Below are 15,240 nucleotides of genomic sequence, written 5' to 3'. Positions count from 1 at the left end.
GTGCTACCTGTATCCAATGAAGGTACATCCGCCGCCTCCTTGCCCCTCCCCCCTCACTCCTTACACCCATCGCACACGTGCAAATACGGATGGCAGAGTACTCGCCTCTTCGCCACTGCAGCTGCACCTTATTAATCGAATCTTAATTGAATTGTCGCTCACCGAACAACATTATTAAACGATCCTGTGATACTCTTTTCTTTCTCCTTTGTTTTATTTTTTCGTGAATTTATGTGCCGTGGCCATTAGCAAACGATTATTTCACTTTCATCCGGTGTAATTACACTTGGCATGAGTCGGATGGATATTTAACGGACGGGCTCTTGATGATTCGCCTCGCACTTTCCACTCACGTTCCACGCACGTTCCTCGCGCAGTCCTCGCCCAGTCCTCGCCCAGTCCTCGCCCTTCTCGTTCGGCCGTTGTCGCTTACGTAAGCTGAGTTTGCTTAGTAGATAATGGTCGTAGGGCGTATTATTGCTTGACCTCAGCTTTGCATTGAATGTTCCATTGAAATAACACGACCTTTGATCTTGTTTTTCCGCCCGATATTATCTCACCGCCGCTCTACTGCATATTCATTGTCGGGCGCAATCAGCGATTTAAAATAAAAACTGATTTTTACTCCGGTTATAAAATTAATTGTGACGGAAGCTTAGTTATAGAGCTGAGCGGCGAGCTGCTCGCAATAAGTTATAATATGCCAACACATCTGATATCAATGCTCGAACGAACGAAGAGCATTAAAGACTCGAGGTGTTACGGTACGTGCATTGTCGATTCGGATTGAGAATAAATTTATTCGACTGCGGTAGCCCGATTCATTCCTACAGCCGAGTTACGATTACATTAAAGCGCACGATAAATATTTCTCGCTGGTTGGCGCATTCGACTTACCGATTAAGGAGAGTTCGATCGAACCTCCGCGCTAACGGGCCAAACTTTCGCAGAGTTGTAAAAACAATGGATATGGAGCGCGTGGGACCGCGTGGGACCGCGGCGGCAGCGCCTAAAAACATTAGCGGATTATCAACGAGGGCATTATATTGTCATCGGTGTGCCTGGATATTAATGAGGATAGAGCGCAGGGCAGTAGGAAAGTAGCGCGAGCTTAGCGACGAAATATAATTTGCCGTAGTCGTAAAAATTGCCGTCTGCTCGCAAATGAACGGACGTCGTTAAATGTACGGGGCAAATGGTTATCGTTACTATCGTTAAGGTTAAATAAACCGAATTGTGATCTAAGCCGAACGTCGAGAACGCAGTACTGGGACAAGGTGACGGTGACGATCGGGCTTCCCTATCCCCGCCGCCGCCCCACCCCCCTCCAAACGCGCTCACACGCACACGCACTTATTTATTTATTTATTTATTTATTTATTTACTTACTTACTTACTTACTTACTTACTTACTTACTTACTTACTTACTTACTTACTTACTTACTTACTTACTTACTTACTTACTCGGCGACCTAGCTCCTCCTCTTGCAGCGAGGCATTCGGCTTTTTCGAGACAAGCCGAGCCCGGAAGTCAGCGCCGTGCGCTTCCGGTGACTTTCTGCGGGGACGATGACCGATCGAGGATATCTGTTTTTTATTTCGAGACGACGAAACACAAACTTCGAGCTGATCCTATCTTTATTATGCCGAGTCGAGGAATTCATTTATTTTACCCAGCATATAAGGCACTAGTTAGTTAACTGAATTACCGTAATTCAAACGTACTAGACGGTCTTGTGACTTATCAATAGGACGTTTGATTGACGGTAATTTACAATAATATCTCAGCATTGAAGGATTTTTTCTTCTTTTTTTATTTTATTTATTTTTATTTTTTTTTTTTATTTATTTTTTTTTTTTTCTGAGATAGCGGATCGAGCGTCAGCGCAAAGATGCACGCACTTACTTTCCATTCAATCGCGGATGTTTTTCTTGTGAATATAATTCGAAAGTACGAGGACGCGTCGGTCATACAGATATTGAATATAGCACGTATACGAGGCGGTATTAACGCACATAGGAACCATCGAACGATTTCTTACGAATTCACGAAGTTTGACGAAAATTCGACGGAGCGATTAACCAAGTTGCACCAAGTCCGCAGGCATTCGATTTTACCAAACTGCCTAAGGCCCAATGTTTTTCGACGGATTTTGCTCAACAGCTAAGTAAACTTTACTTCTGAACTTTTTCAATGCTATTGCGACATTGCTGCGGTCATTTAAGTCGTTTTAAACGGCATCTTATCGCTCCTTCCAATACTCGCTGTCATCGAGTCGCTTGTGAAGTTCGTTTTATCACACCATCGCGCACATAAAAATCTTTACATACCAAAAATACTCCCAATGTATAGCAATACTTTCGTGCTTTAGCATTAAAAAATTCGTTCTCTATCAATTCTTAATCCGTCTTCGAAAATCATTTTGAATTTTCTAATTTTAATTTTAAATTTCGAATTAATGACTCAGAAACCTAGTTTACTTAAATTCCCTCTGTCATTCTAATAAGCTAATTACCTCGATATCTAATTGCATAGAAAGCTTAAACGGATCATCTGCAAGTATGTTATTCTTTCGTTTATTAGTGTTTCGATTCTACACACACGCGCGCGCGCGAGCGTACTTTGCCTGAAAATAATTGCTTCGTGTAACTAGTTATATAACAATATTTATAAAGCCTAATGTATAATTTTATAATGAAATGACTAAAATTATTTCGCTAAAATGTCTAAAATAAACTCCTGCGTTTCATTAATTCAAATGATGATCATAACGTAACCTATAATTTATTTACAAAACTTAACTTCGTTAGATGTATATGGTCTTTATTTATTTATTTATTTTTTTTTTTTGTTTCCTTTTTTGTTTACGAGAATGTTTTAATATAATAGTACTCGGCTGATGTCGAATTACAGCATCATTGCACATAAAAACCTTTCATTCGCTACATCGAGGTTTGATTATCAGATTTTGTTTCTATTTCAACAAGATAAAAAAAAACAAAATTACAAATCTCATGACACACGTGAAACAGATTTAGTTTTATGGGTGAGCAATTTTTAAATTTATATATCTTTGGCCACCATTTAGCCATCACGCGAATGCACATATGTTACCTTAAGTATTTCTTTTCTCGTGAATTATAAGTTTGAGGTTAGAAACGTCATTTTTAATGCGGGCAAAGTCCTCTATATTAATAAATAATTATGTATAATCCAGTAAAAACGATCTTAGAAAGTAGTTTCTTGTTTAAAAAGTTCGAATGCAAAAGTATGGCGTGCGCAACATCAAGACTAGGTTAACTAATTTCTTAACAACCAATCGCATCTTTCGAAAATTTTACAGTATTACAGCGGCCTAAATCATTCTCCGGCCTGCGAGAATTTATGAGAAAAATTGTTGGCAACCGATCAAAGTGGTAATTCCAACGAAGGTACCTCGTTGCCAATGAATATCATGTGCTACAGAATACATCACTGGACTAACATACAGACGAGAGTAACAAAAACAAAAAGTTAATTAGATTATGAAAAAACACGACGATTCCTTTAATGTCGCTTACAAAAAGGACAAAAACCGTAGAATCGGCGTAGTAAAAACCGTCACGTTCCTGAACAATAAGGTCAACACCTCCGTAACCTCGTAATTTCAATTCATTGAATAGCGCAATGAGAATAACTGTTTGCAATAAACAAGTCCTTCACGATTTATAAACCAAAGGGGACAAAAAAAAATCGAAACATTTAATCTGCCCTTAAGCGAGGTATTTATAACATCGCGACTACTACGTCTCCCCCGGGATTAAAATTCGTTCTCTATCGCTGCGATAGCTGCTTCCGATAAAAGCCATTGTTGTGCCTCTTTATCCCCCCTCCTTCCCGGCACCCATCCTCACTAGATCATCCCTCGTTGCCGTTCTACGGCGTGCATCGCACTAGACGGTCTGAGTCAGGTAATGTGCGAAAGAAAGTCGGTCCCGTTACGAAATAGCGAGTGAATGCCGACTATCTGGGTCAGACAAAAGCGGAACTTCCGCGAGAAAAGTGGGGACTATCTCTCTCTCTCTTGATCTCCTTCCATCTTTATCTGTCTTTCGAGTCCGCGCGCTCAGGAATGAGTGAGTGGGAACGGGAGACAAGATAGATAGAGAGACAGAGAGACAGAGAGAGAGAGAGAGAGAGAGAGAGAGAGCGCGAGCGAGCGAGAAGGGGGGAGGAGGAGACGAGGCTTGGCCCTCGAAGACGACGTTGGCCACTAGATCGGGGATTCTGTTCTCCCTCGGCCCACTCCCTCTTTGGCTTTCGTTTCTGCCGCGGTTCGCAACACTTTTTTTTCGGAACAACTGCTTTTTCTTTATCCTCACAGGGTACGCGTTAAATGTTTCTTTATCGCGAGAAAACTGTGTCGATGCGCAGTGCGGAAAAAGGGGAGCATCGACCTTCCTGTGAGATATCGCTCTAATCGAAAAATCATTTAGCTCTGATCGAATAATATATCGACACTTGACTAAGAGGCACTGCTTGGAGAAATTATGCTGGCAATGTACTTGCAATTTTACCTTAAAGTAAACATGTGGCCAGGTCCGATGGCATTATCGTTTGAAATGTTACGAAGCAAAGGCGTCTATTTTAAAAACTTTACAGTCGCATAGCGCTGTGGGCTTTTCGAGAGTCAGAGAGAGAGAGAGAGAGAGAGTCGACATGAAAGTATTACCTCCATTGTGTACACGTAATTATTTAGAAGATGGAAAAAGGAAAATTCTCGGAATGCATGTATTTGCGTGTATCTTTATGATTATCCGAAAGCTTTTCCGTAATAGTAATTATTGCCAACTTGCTATTCTTTGGTAACGAAACCAGATACATTAAAATATCTAAGCTAATAAGTCGCATTGAATTGCTTCCCATGAAATTAATTATAAATATTCAAGTGCTACTCGGCAATGAATTTTCGTAACCATACATTTTATAATAGAAACGGTAAAAATCATTATACTATCCCATTAGTAATAGCCCCAATAACATTTACAGTCTTTGTCGTTACATCTGCTTGTAACCATTTTGTAACCATAATTGCCGTGCGTAGTTGAATTTTTTGCAAAGTAATTTCTTAATACGATCGTCGCTTAGGTCGTGCGATTAGGTCCTGTCCATAAGTATTTCTTGTTAAGAAATTAATTTGTATAAAGTTCAATATAAGTTTCTTAGACCTATGGAGATGATCGATTTATCGGTACTCGCCTATTGCATTTCTATAATCAATCGAAAAATTCGTACTCTTACCGTGCATTATTAAGCATTTGTAATATTGTGGGAGTAGGTAAAGGTCGTGCAGCCGTACTTTTCCAATGTTGTAAAATGAAATTGCCCATTCATTATGGTATACCTCTTTTCACAGAAGATTTCCCCACTTCAATTATAGTAACTGTTGATTCGATTGTGTTGAGATGATTGTTAAGAATATCGCCTATTTCCCAACAGACAGCGTAAATATTTTCTTACGAAGAGTAAAAATAAAACAAATACAGCAATTGACGTTGTTTCTTATATACATAAATATTTGTCATTTAATAACGTTAATGTGGATAATACTATGAAGAATACTCGAGCATAACCTTGTATATATAAGTTATACTACCATATATAGAAGTTTCGTTATTATTGACATGGATTAAAGTGAGCTTCAGGCTTAGTTAAATTAATTAATATATTATTATGCTGAACAGCAGATGGAATGGGAATTGATAGTGGTGGCAGCAATTTCGAAGCAACTACGTATTTAACTATGTAATTAAGGAAAAATAATTGAAATTCACCAGTAAATAAGGCGTAATAATTTTCATAATTTAAAAACTCAACGATTTTCATTAGTCTAATTGAAAATTCAGCCAGACAACATTGTCGTCCATATCTTTTCAACGGATACACAAAGCAAAGTATCCATTAACACCTAATGTATAAATAATCGTCATTCGGCAAACAGTCATTAGCACTCTGGATGTCCCGATAAATCCAAAATGGCGTTAGAGGCACATTTCGAGATCGTAGATATTTTACATTTCTAAGGTAATATAAAATATTGTTATTGATCTGTCTGAGTGAAAGGTGGAAATAAAGAACCAAATACTTTCTTCTCTTATTTCTCGGTGTATAATATGGACAATGTTATTTTTAATTAGGTCGCCACGTAAAGTGGCCACTACTTACTACATGCATCACGAAATTTTCTATTTATCATTGTATCGCTCTTTTTATTCGACCATTCATGTCTAATATTATTCTTCACAATCATACTCTTCATTTACGTCTATTTAATATGGCCGAAACAAACAAAAACAAAACAAAAACAAAATTACAAATTCTTTTCATTTCTAATGTCACTAGCCCATAGTTTGTCACCTTTTTTTTCTAAAACAACGACCGTTGTATCGAAAAAAAGAAAAAGAAAAAAAACTTCTCGTTTCCATAAGAAGTAAGCTTTACATGCAATAGACTAAAAAATTTTAAATCATCGGATAAGAACGCGCATTTTATACTATACGAATCAAGCTCAAGTTGAAGAGCGTAGAGGACGGTATCGAAATTATTAAAGAGGCCGCCCGGATCCACCCACGCGCAAGCCCAAGGAAGCCGTGGAAACTCGCAAAGGAAGTAAACAAACGCGGTCTCTGAGTCACGGTGATCGAGATCGGCGATTTACACGCTGTGCTGGCGGGCGGGAGAGGGAGGGGACACTTTCCATCCCGCCCGAAAAAGTAGCTGCTGTTGCGCAAGCGCGAAACCCGGGGCCCCCGGAGTCTCGTCCGTTCTCCTCCGGTCGCGAGGAAGTGGGTCACCTGCTGCGGCGGTGGCAGCGGCGGCGGCGGCGGCGGCGGCGGCGGTGGCGGCTTCACCACCTTGACACGGTTTCTCCTCCCCGCCGTGAGCGAGTGCGTGTGTCTGTCAGGGCCGGGGGCACGTGTGGCGCCCCACTCCGCTTTGGCTCGCCCCGGGTGGGTGGCGCAGGATCCGGAACCTCTTCCGCTTCCCCGTCGACGTGCGCTCGCCATTGCGTAAAACGAAATTGAAATTGGAGATAATCTTGCGGTCGGCCGTATTTCCATTCCAGGCGGGGACCGAACCGTTGCTCCTGCCTATACCGGGACCAGTCGAAATTTCCAGGATGCTCGATGCCGCTCACCCGAGTCTCTAGCCTATTATGGCGAACGATGGGGAGAAAGGGGGAAGGATATTCCGCTCGTCGCTGCAATGGAAAATAGATTGAATAGATCGGGCACAAGGCTAAACGTATGCGCGCGATCTCAGGCGTATTTACATAAAATGCACGGAGAAGAAGGAAAGAAAACATCGGTATCACTTTATTGTGGATTGCGCATGTAGCGACATTAAAGGGCTCTCCAATTACGTTTGAAAACAAATGAAAAGAAAAAGAAAGGGAAAGGCCAGGCCACACGGCATTCCGAGTAATAGTTACATTATCTAAATAAATATCGTTGCATCAAGATGTAGGGAGAGATGCTTTCTACTTTGCGAGAGAAGCTTGGAGTCTGTGAGGTTCAGATTCGCAGATTCAATGGCTGATTGAGATTGAGAATTTTCGGTAATTAAACGTAGACCGTTGACGAGGCACATAAGCACGCGAAAGCTCAGTGTAATGGCGTAGATAAGGGATGATTTTATATAACGGTTGGTGTCAAAATTTATGATGCAAAAAAAAAAGAAAGAAAAAGAAAAGAAAAGAAGAAGAACCAAAAAACAAAAATAAAAACATGAAAGACAGAAAGAAAGAAGGGGGTAAAGAAGAAATGAGAAAAAACTTAATCGGTTCCGACTGTACGATCTAGCGATTGCAAAGGTTGTCCGTATATGATATTTCCTTGGCGTTTACATAAATTTTACAAATGTCCTTTTTAATGTCAATACCCAGCCAATCTTGAATTTTTTGATTTTTTCGAGAATTTAGCTGTCACCGCGCGAACGTGATATAACTGCCTCTGCAAATAATAATAACAATATACTGCGTACAAAAGAGATATTTGTCATTGGAAGTTCGAATTCAGGAACAACGTAAAATGATAATAAAAATTCCTAAATATCTTCTCACTTAATATTCTAAGCTCTAAGAGTACGAAGATAATTTAAAAGTAAAAACCCATTGTGTATATAAAACGAAGGCGATGATCCTGCTCATGATACATTTTTTAAAAAATTTGCCATTTAATAGGGTAAAGCATTTACAAATCAAGCAGAATTACAAATAATTCAATATAGAATTTAATTTATAAGAATTTAAGCTTTCTATAAATCATAATTACGCACTTACCTTTCCCTCGTCTCGCTATTAATTTCAGTCTTCTACGTCTGTAATCTATTTTCTATTGGATGCTCCTCCTCTCCCCCACCCCTGCCCATCCAATCCTCGGCCATATTGTATAGGAAATTGTCGAGCTACGGTATTGGGTAACATTTTTTTTCTCACCGTATGGAATATTATCGAAGCTCGAGAAGAGTTGAAAAATGTCAGTAAGCACGCTTTGGCATTTTGAATTTTACTTACGTAAATCGTAACGCCATCATTTATTAATATGATAATGTTTTATAGTAGATATTAAAATTTTCTTTTCAATTTTAACTCAAAATTGATCAATCTATTTATCGCCGTATATAATGATAATTTAAATTTTTCACTGCATTCGTGCATAAGTAGTGTGCGAATATCGAGAAACTTTTAAATTAATATTGCGAAATTCAAGAATTTATTTCATACGCATAAATTGACGTTTAGTAAGAAATATAGACATTATCCCAATTAATTATTATTAATCCCAGTTGCATTAATTATTAACATTAATTTTATAACGCGACTTGAGTAAGAATGGAATATAATGTAAAATTATTATGACATTTATATAATACCTTTGCACAAAGAAATATAATATTACGTAAAGCTCCAACACTTAATGCAACAATTACTTTACGTAATGAGAGCGATTGGCGTCAATCAGTTTCGAAAATGCGTAATATAAGATACTTATGCTATTGAAGGATCGTCAACTATTAAGAATGTTTTAGTAAAATTAGCCAAAAAAATTTGGCAATTTAAGAATTATCCCAAGCAGACAAGTTAGTAGCAGTTAATACGTAATTTTAAAGTTTTCACTTTCATGCAGACACACGGTAACTTTCCTTGCCAAATACATTTTTAAACAGCACAAACATTATCCTTTCGTTTATTCGGAAATCAGATATATCAGAGACGATTAACCCTTCACGTTCAAGTTTTCTAATAATTCTCGAATAACTTTTACCACCACAGCTCCTTAAATCTCGACTTTTTTGCTCAAACTTGCCAATAATTCACAATGATAAGTACTACGTGGTAAATGATGTGAGTTAGGCGGGGCGGGTGAGGACGGGAGGGATAATCGATATAATACCTGTAGTATGTAAAAAAGAAAAAAAAAATTTCCTCGTTTTTCAATCTCTGACTCTGATAGTAAGAGCTACTACAGTTGTCTAGTAATTGTGCATTAACGCGTCTCATAAAACTTTTCGAATGAAATCGTAAGAAAATTATAACGACTTTTTCAAGATAGCGAAGTTTAATGGTCGGTGAGTAAGTTTTCACTCAGCACCAAAAAATACAGATGCAACATGATAAAGAAGAAATTAATTTAGCGGAATAGCAGCGCGTAAAATAAGCGTAGGATTATCCTTTATAAGAAAAGTTTTTCTTACGCGGGGAAAAACTTTTCACGAAATGACCATATGTATGTGTGTGTTTACCGTTGCCCCATGAGAATCCGGACGCTTCTTCCGTTCGTAAATAAACAGCTCGAATTCTCGAAACTTAGCGGCGTTCGATCCCAATTAAAAGGTTTAATCACGAAACTGTACTCGCTTACTAACACTAATCTTTTATCGAAATCGATTAACCATCTGCTTAACATAACTTTCTTTCGATTGAGAGAGAGAGAGAGAGAGAGAGAGAGAGAGAGAGAGAGAGAGAAGACAACGTAAAAATTACTTGCGATTGTATGATATCGTTTAAAAGAAAGTACGTGCCAAACGAGTCGACATAAGTATTATCCGAGATAAGTATTTAAATGATCGGAGTAAATTTTTTTCTTGACAATAACAATTATTCACCTATTAAAAAAATTCTAACCGAATGACAATTAATTTGTCAAAGTGCTTTGGACATGCCAAGCTTACGGATTTCGTTTGGATTTAACCTTGATCGGTCGTATGTTACTTCGCTCTACTCGGCCGCTTATGCTAATACGTTAAGCGTATAATTTATATTAGATAATTTTCATACGAGAAACTTTCTTACGAAATGTCTTTCGAACGCCTTATTAGAATTAATAGCGATAGCTCTTACCGCGTTATTATTATACCGCAAATTTAAATTTAAATATAGAATTGGTTAGCGTAGTGAACGTTGCCACAACTGGCCACGAATCGAAAGAATGACAAGCAAAGACGTGAAAGGCATAATCCAAAGACAGCTGAGCTCCCCGCAGAATTGTTACTAAACACGATCGAGCTCTCGAGGAGAAATGCAATGGAGGACAAGGATGGGAGGTAAGGGCAACACCTGGATGATGATAAAGCGTGAAAAGTCGAGGCTAAACTGGTAACGAAGATTCGGGGTGCGAGTGGATTTCTCCGCTCCTGGTCGCTCCTTATGAGCTACGAAAGTGAAAGTCCTCGCTTAACTCTCTTTGTCTCTTGATCGCGGTGACTTCCGTTTTTCGAGCGCGGCTCATTTCGAACGCGGGAGAGTATTAGTGTGCATTACCATTGCGCCCGCGGTATTTGTCCAATTTTGATAGCCGTGATGGGCATTTGTTGGTATTGAGGAAGAGAGGTGCACTTGATTCCAAGAGGGAATTGGTTGACTATTGGCTTTTACCTTTTCTTTTTTTCTTTCTTTCTTCTTCTTCTTCTTCTTTTTTTCTTTTTTTTTTTTTTTTTCTTTTGTCTTTTTTTTTGTCTTTTTCTGGCTATAGGATGATGAATCGTGATTTACACGACCGAGAGACACGAGATTCTTCTTTAATGATAACTTTAATGTGAAAAGGCTTTTGCATTATAAGGATTTAAGCTAGACACAAGATAAATGGTTGTGCATTGTGTCGATGGATGGGACGAATAAGGGTAGGACTTTCCAGGTCCGATCCTGTTAATTTTATCCACAGGACATAATAAGAAGAGAGGACGGTAACTAAGGCTTTATATTACAAAGGGGCATTTGCATTATTCGTGATTGAAGGCATTCGTGCGGCCGCTGTGTTGGTGTAACGAGGAAACAACGCCGTAATGACAATTAATTTGAGTAGTTGTAACGTTATTATGTTTGTACGAAGTCTAGATAGCATTGACTTAGGTAGTGTGGCTTTACATTGATGACCGCGCCAATTCTATCGGTTCATATAATGCAAGCTAATCCTGCGTTGGAAACAATAAATGAATAAATTTATAGTAAGTGTATAAACAAAAGAAGAAAAAAAGAGAGAGAGAGAGAGAGAGAGAGAGAGAGAAACATATAAAATAAATTGAAAGGAAAATAAGAAAAGAAATGAAAGATAATAATACTTACGCAACTAGAGCTCAACTATATTAAATCGCAAAGCCTCGACGGAATCCGATCGTTTGAAAGCGATGACCCAGATGAGGGCGCCGCACCGTATTCGTCTAAAGTTAAAGCGAAATATAACCTCCAAAATAAAAATGTTTTCGAAAAGAAGTAACTGAAAATACACTGGAGTCAAGCAGACGATACGAAAATATTTGGCCGCGGTGAGTAAATAAGAAAAAGAAACGAATCCCGTAACCCAAATTGCCGACGTGGAGTATCTGGCGCCGCGATTTTGGAGAAATGATCGCGAGGCGGGAAATTCGAACGGCTCGCCGCCGCGCTTCATCGTCTCCATCGTCTTCTCGTTAGTAGTAACAACATATCGTAAAGGTGACTAGGAGACGAGTTGGAGTTTTTAAAATGAAGCGCACTCGGGACGAGAATTTGTTGAATAAATCTTCGAGAGTCTCTCGTGTTTGCGTGCGAGTGTGCGTGTGCGCTCGCGTCTCTGGATGCTTACGCAACGGCACTACCGAGAAATGTGTCCCGAGTCTCGACTTTCTTCGCAGCCTCGCTCAGCCGTGAAATGCTGCGCGCCATTGTTGGTCTCGCCGCGGGTCGCGTCAATGGTGCATGGAGTGGCGATAACAGCGAGGACACGAGGGGAAGGACCGTTGCGGTGTTACCCCGCGTGTTACTCCTCGGCGTTAGTGGCGTGCGCCGAGCGGGAACCAGGTGGGACGAAAAATTCCAGGAGTTGCTCTCGGCGCACTTTTGCTTCTTGATTTTCGCGCCTCTTGCGCCGTGGACATTAACGATCTAACGAGGATCGTGAAATTTTGACTGCTAGCTAATAGATCGGCTGGGACCTACTTGCCGTGTACCTTGCGGAGCATTGGTCGATGCGGTCCGAATGAACGATGTAAATTTAGAATTAGACAACATGAAGGGGAGAAAGAGCCGGGTAAGCGGCAAGTCACGACCGTTTATGTCGACCCAAGAAAATCGAAAGTAATAATCCAGGAGACTTGGCTCTGGGGATTACAACAGCCCAAGGCCGGGAGGTAGGAAGTGGTTAGTGGGTAGCGAACGTATGGTGTTTTTCTTTCCTTCTGCTTTTCGTTTTTGTTTTGGTTTTTATCTTCGCTTTTACAACGCAGTGGGATGGGGTAAGTGGAATGGGGTGGGTTGGGATGGTATGGTATGGTATGGTATGGTATGGTATGGTATGGTATGGGATGGGATGGGATGGGATGGGGGGGTGTATGTATTGAGTGTGCACCTCCTACGCCGGGGCCACAAACGCAGGCAACCGATCGTTTCGATTATCGAAGGACCTCGCACGTGTCTTTGACAATTCGGCGTTCGAGCTTAGCTTTCGGAGGTCCCCTCTTCGATTTACTACATTTCCCCGGATCTAATCGTCATTAGCGTTGAGATCGTGAAAATGGTAAACTACCTGTGAAAACGAGAAATCGAGTTTTATGTGTGTCGGGTATGAAGCTCGGCTCGATTGCTTCGAGTTTGTAATATGTAGTACACTGGCATTCGATTAGAATTGTAAATTACAGAATTTCCGAAGGTCAAGTATAAGCTCGCGACTCCAGCATCTTCAAATGTTAAAAATATAAAAGTGTCGATATCGAGTAGCGATGTTCATTGAAGTAATCTATCGTTTATTCGTTGTTTATTAAAGATAATACGACAACCGCTCCATGATTAAAACTTTTGCTAATTTGAAATGTAAATGTTCAGCGATTGATGCGATGCTTAAAAACTTTCCAATTCGATAAAGTATATCTTCAAATATTTTTGTAAAAATTCAATTACTTTCGAGAGAGCGATGATTTTGCGCCTGCGTAGTGCATGTGAAGCGAGTGTGAAACGTATTAGAAAACCTTTTCTCTTATTTCTTAACGAGCAACTAATTCTTCATGGAATTAAATAATGAAATCTTTCATGCTCCCGTCGTTGTTATTGTAATTTTTGCCGATGCAAAAATGCTAAATGGAGTTTGAGAAATTATTTAGTATCGTAATGATTTTAATAAGCCAGTATTACTTTTCTTTTACACGATCTGGTATTGAATGTTACCTTGTATAATATTACACCTTGTAATATGATGTAAATGAAATGTAATAAAATTGATGCCGTACCATAAAGTTTATCATTGAGAAAATTAAATTGTATCTCTATTTGAGTTTCGATAAATTAAGACGTTGAAAGTATGATATTCAAAATTGTAATGACGTAATTATCGCATTCAACGTTCAATAATATTTTAATTATATATAATGGCTTTATTTAACAAAACATTGTTATTTTTTGTGTTTCAGTCAATTTAGCAGATACCGGAGGCCAAAGAGTTGACATGACGCATTTTGACCTACTTAAAGTCCTTGGGACCGGAGGTGAGCGACAATACATACATGCACCCATACTAAAGTACACGAGCATACATGCGCGCGTACACACGCGCCTCCGCGTATCACACACACACACACACACACACACACAAATATATATATATATATATGTGTGTGTGTGTGTGTGTGTGTGTGTGTGTGTGTGTGTACACACGCAAGCTTTATGCTTTCGAGTAGTTGTGCACGCGTTGCTAGAATTTTTTTCAATACGCAGCCTCGTAAAGTGTAAGAAAGAAAAAAAAGTAATAACAAATTACTATTGTGATAACAAGCCTACTTTAAAAATATCAACTTTCCCATGAAACGACGATTCGAGTGCTTCGAATATCCGGGTGCTTTCTGCAAAAACAAACCAAAAAAAAAAACAAAAAAAAAGTAGTCGACATTAACTCGCGTTTGCCCAAGCGCGCGTTAATAAATGAATATTATTAGGCGCAAGGAGCGTGAAAAGAGTTAAGGGAAATCCCACGAATATGCCCGGGCTGATCGAAATCGTTGTTACAGCCTACGGCAAAGTGTTCCTGGTGCGCAAGAGAATCGGCGCCGACACCGGCCGCCTCTATGCCATGAAAGTATTGAAGAAGGCGTCGATCGTCCAGAGAAAGAAGATGACCGAGCACACGAAGACCGAGAGGCAAGTCCTCGAGGCCGTCCGGGACAGTCCTTTCCTGGTGACGCTGCATTACGCCTTCCAGACGGACGCAAAGCTCCACTTAATCTTAGGTGAGCAGCACTTTCTTCGCACGCGCTACTTGCGCAACGTTCTCTCCTTCCCTCCCCAACCCGTCGCCGTCCGACCAGCTTTACCGAGCGCCGCGCGTCGTGGCTCGTCTCGGTCGAATCTAGAGCGGAAAGGAGGCTCTCGTCTTTTGGTGGAAAGAAGAAGAAGAAGAAGAAGAAGAGTGAGTGAGAGAGAGAGAGAGTGAGAGAGAGAGAGAGAGAGAGAGAGAGAGAGAGAAAGGGGAAATAGAAATCTTCGCGAGGAATTAAATTGCGCGCGGCGTGTCGCGAGCAATGGAAATCGCGGAGGTCAATTGTATTCGGTTCGGGCGACGCCAGCCTTGAACCCCATCGAAATTTGATTAACAAAGTAATGAAGTGCCGGGTGAATTTCATTTAAGCAATTGCACAGTAAAAGAAACTTCGCAGCAATAAGGAGACCAAAAGTTGAATAACGCGGGTCGGTGTCGTTAAGCAATGCCCGTCGAGCGGAATGAATTAAGCGTCGCGA

At 40.0% G+C, this 15,240-nt stretch overlaps 1 protein-coding gene across 1 annotated transcript in view; it reads left to right on the top strand.

Annotated features, from left to right (window-relative positions):
- The window catches only part of LOC105359507 (ribosomal protein S6 kinase alpha-5-like), a gene marked incomplete at its 3' end in the record, with an annotated part of 84,281 nt that overhangs the window by 64,356 nt on the left and 4,685 nt on the right, over positions 1-15,240 (top strand). Inside the window, exons 2-3 of the mRNA XM_011496121.1 lie at positions 13,920-13,994; positions 14,514-14,732. Coding sequence (XP_011494423.1) covers positions 13,920-13,994; positions 14,514-14,732 — 294 coding nt within the window. The remainder of the gene's footprint in view (positions 1-13,919; positions 13,995-14,513; positions 14,733-15,240) is intronic.

Source organism: Ceratosolen solmsi, unplaced genomic scaffold (assembly GCF_000503995.2).
Source record: "Ceratosolen solmsi marchali unplaced genomic scaffold, CerSol_1.0 scaffold11, whole genome shotgun sequence".
Lineage (NCBI taxonomy): Eukaryota > Metazoa > Arthropoda > Insecta > Hymenoptera > Agaonidae > Ceratosolen > Ceratosolen solmsi.
The sequence above is the reverse complement of the archived record's forward strand: the minus strand, read 5'-3'. Positions and strand labels throughout refer to the sequence as shown.